Source organism: Procambarus clarkii, chromosome 80 (assembly GCF_040958095.1).
Source record: "Procambarus clarkii isolate CNS0578487 chromosome 80, FALCON_Pclarkii_2.0, whole genome shotgun sequence".
Lineage (NCBI taxonomy): Eukaryota > Metazoa > Arthropoda > Malacostraca > Decapoda > Cambaridae > Procambarus > Procambarus clarkii.
The window spans coordinates 19513540-19515061 of record NC_091229.1 but is presented as its reverse complement, the minus strand read 5'-3'; the positions used below and the strand labels follow the sequence as shown (position 1 = coordinate 19515061).

The 1522-nt window shown below is 43.8% G+C and overlaps 1 protein-coding gene across 1 annotated transcript; it reads right to left on the bottom strand.

The window, feature by feature from the left end:
• Positions 1 to 585: 585 nt before the first annotated feature.
• On the bottom strand, positions 586 to 1242 carry LOC138357914 (collagen EMF1-alpha-like). Its single transcript, XM_069315089.1, has one exon. It carries the CDS (start codon positions 1240 to 1242, stop codon positions 586 to 588), a length of 657 nt encoding a protein of 218 aa, XP_069171190.1.
• Positions 1243 to 1522: the final 280 nt, after the last annotated feature.

The window sequence follows — 1522 nt, the reverse complement described above, 5'->3', positions numbered from 1 at the left end:
TAATTAATCGTCATTGCCCTCTCGATGTAATTACCATATTTGAACGAGGCTCATTGTCACCCACAAGGGTCTTAACACCCGGGTGTTCTTACAGCCTTCCTGAAACCAACAAACACTTAAGATGCACTTGGGGATACATGTTGGATTTTCAAGGCACTTGTCAATGGTTCTCTGAGCTCCAGTACTTCCTTCATGGTTAATGGGTCTCTTAGCTCCAGTACTTCCTTCATGGTCAATGGTTCTCTTAGCTCCAGTACTTTTATTCATGGTTAATGGTTCTCTTAGCTCCAGTACTTCCTCTCTGGTCAATGGGTCTCTTAGCTCCAGTACTTCCTTCATGGTCAATGGGTCTCTTAGCTCCAGTACTTCCTTCCTGATCAATGGGTCTCTTAGCTCCAGTACTTTTATTCATGGTTAATGGTTCTCTTAGCTCCAGTACTTCCTCTCTGGTCATTGGTTCTCTTAGCTCCAGTACTTCCTTCATGGTCAATGGGTCTCTTAGCTCCAGTACTTCCTTTCTGGTCAATGGTTCTCTTAGCTCCAGTACTTCCTTCCTGATCAATGGGTCTCTTAGCTCTAGTACTTTTATTCATGGTTAATGGTTCTCTTAGCTCCAGTACTTCCTCTCTGGTCAATGGGTCTCTTAGCTCCAGTACTTCCTTTCTGGTCAATGGTTCTCTTAGCTCCAGTACTTCCTCTCTGGTCAATGGGTCTCTTAGCTCCAGTACTTCCTTTCTGGTCAATGGTTCTCTTAGCTCCAGTACTTCCTCTCTGGTCAATGGGTCTCTTAGCTCCAGTACTTCCTTTCTGGTCAATGGTTCTCTTAGCTCCAGTACTTCCTCTCTGGTCAATGGGTCTCTTAGCTCCAGTACTTCCTTTCTGGTCAATGGTTCTCTTAGCTCCAGTACTTCCTCTCTGGTCAATGGTTCTCTTAGCTCCAGTACTTCCTCTCTGGTCAATGGGTCTCTTAGCTCCAGTACTTCCTTTCTGGTCAATGGTTCTCTTAGCTCCAGTACTTCCTCTCTGGTCAATGGGTCTCTTAGCTCCAGTACTTCCTCTCTGGTCAATGGTTCTCTTAGCTCCAGTACTTCCTTCATGGTCAATGGTTCTCTTAGCTCCAGTACTTTTATTCATGGTTAATGGTTCTCTTAGCTCCAGTACTTCCTTCATGGTCAATGGGTCTCTTAGCTCCAGTACTTTCTTCATGGTCAATGGTTCTCTTAGCTCCAGTACTTCCTTCATGGTCAATGGGTCTCTTAGCTCCAGTACTTTTATTCATGGTTAATGGTTCTCTTAGCTCCAGTACTTACTTCTTGATTAATGATTCCCTTAGCTCAACTACTTCATTCCTGGTCAGTGGTTCCCTTAACTCCAGGATTTCCTCCCAGGTCAAAGTTTTTTTATGTAATTTATCATTAAGTATGAGTTCTTTTATCAACTTTTTATCAGTGGGTTAGTGTGTGTGTGTGTGTGTGTGTGTGTGTGTGTGTGTGTGTGTGTGTGTGTGTGTGTGTGTGTGTGT

Bases quoted from the DNA above. Each gene is read 5' to 3' on its own strand.
- LOC138357914 (XM_069315089.1), bottom strand. From the start codon at position 1,242: ATGAAGGAAGTACTGGAGCTAAGAGAACCATTGACCATGAAGAAAGTA.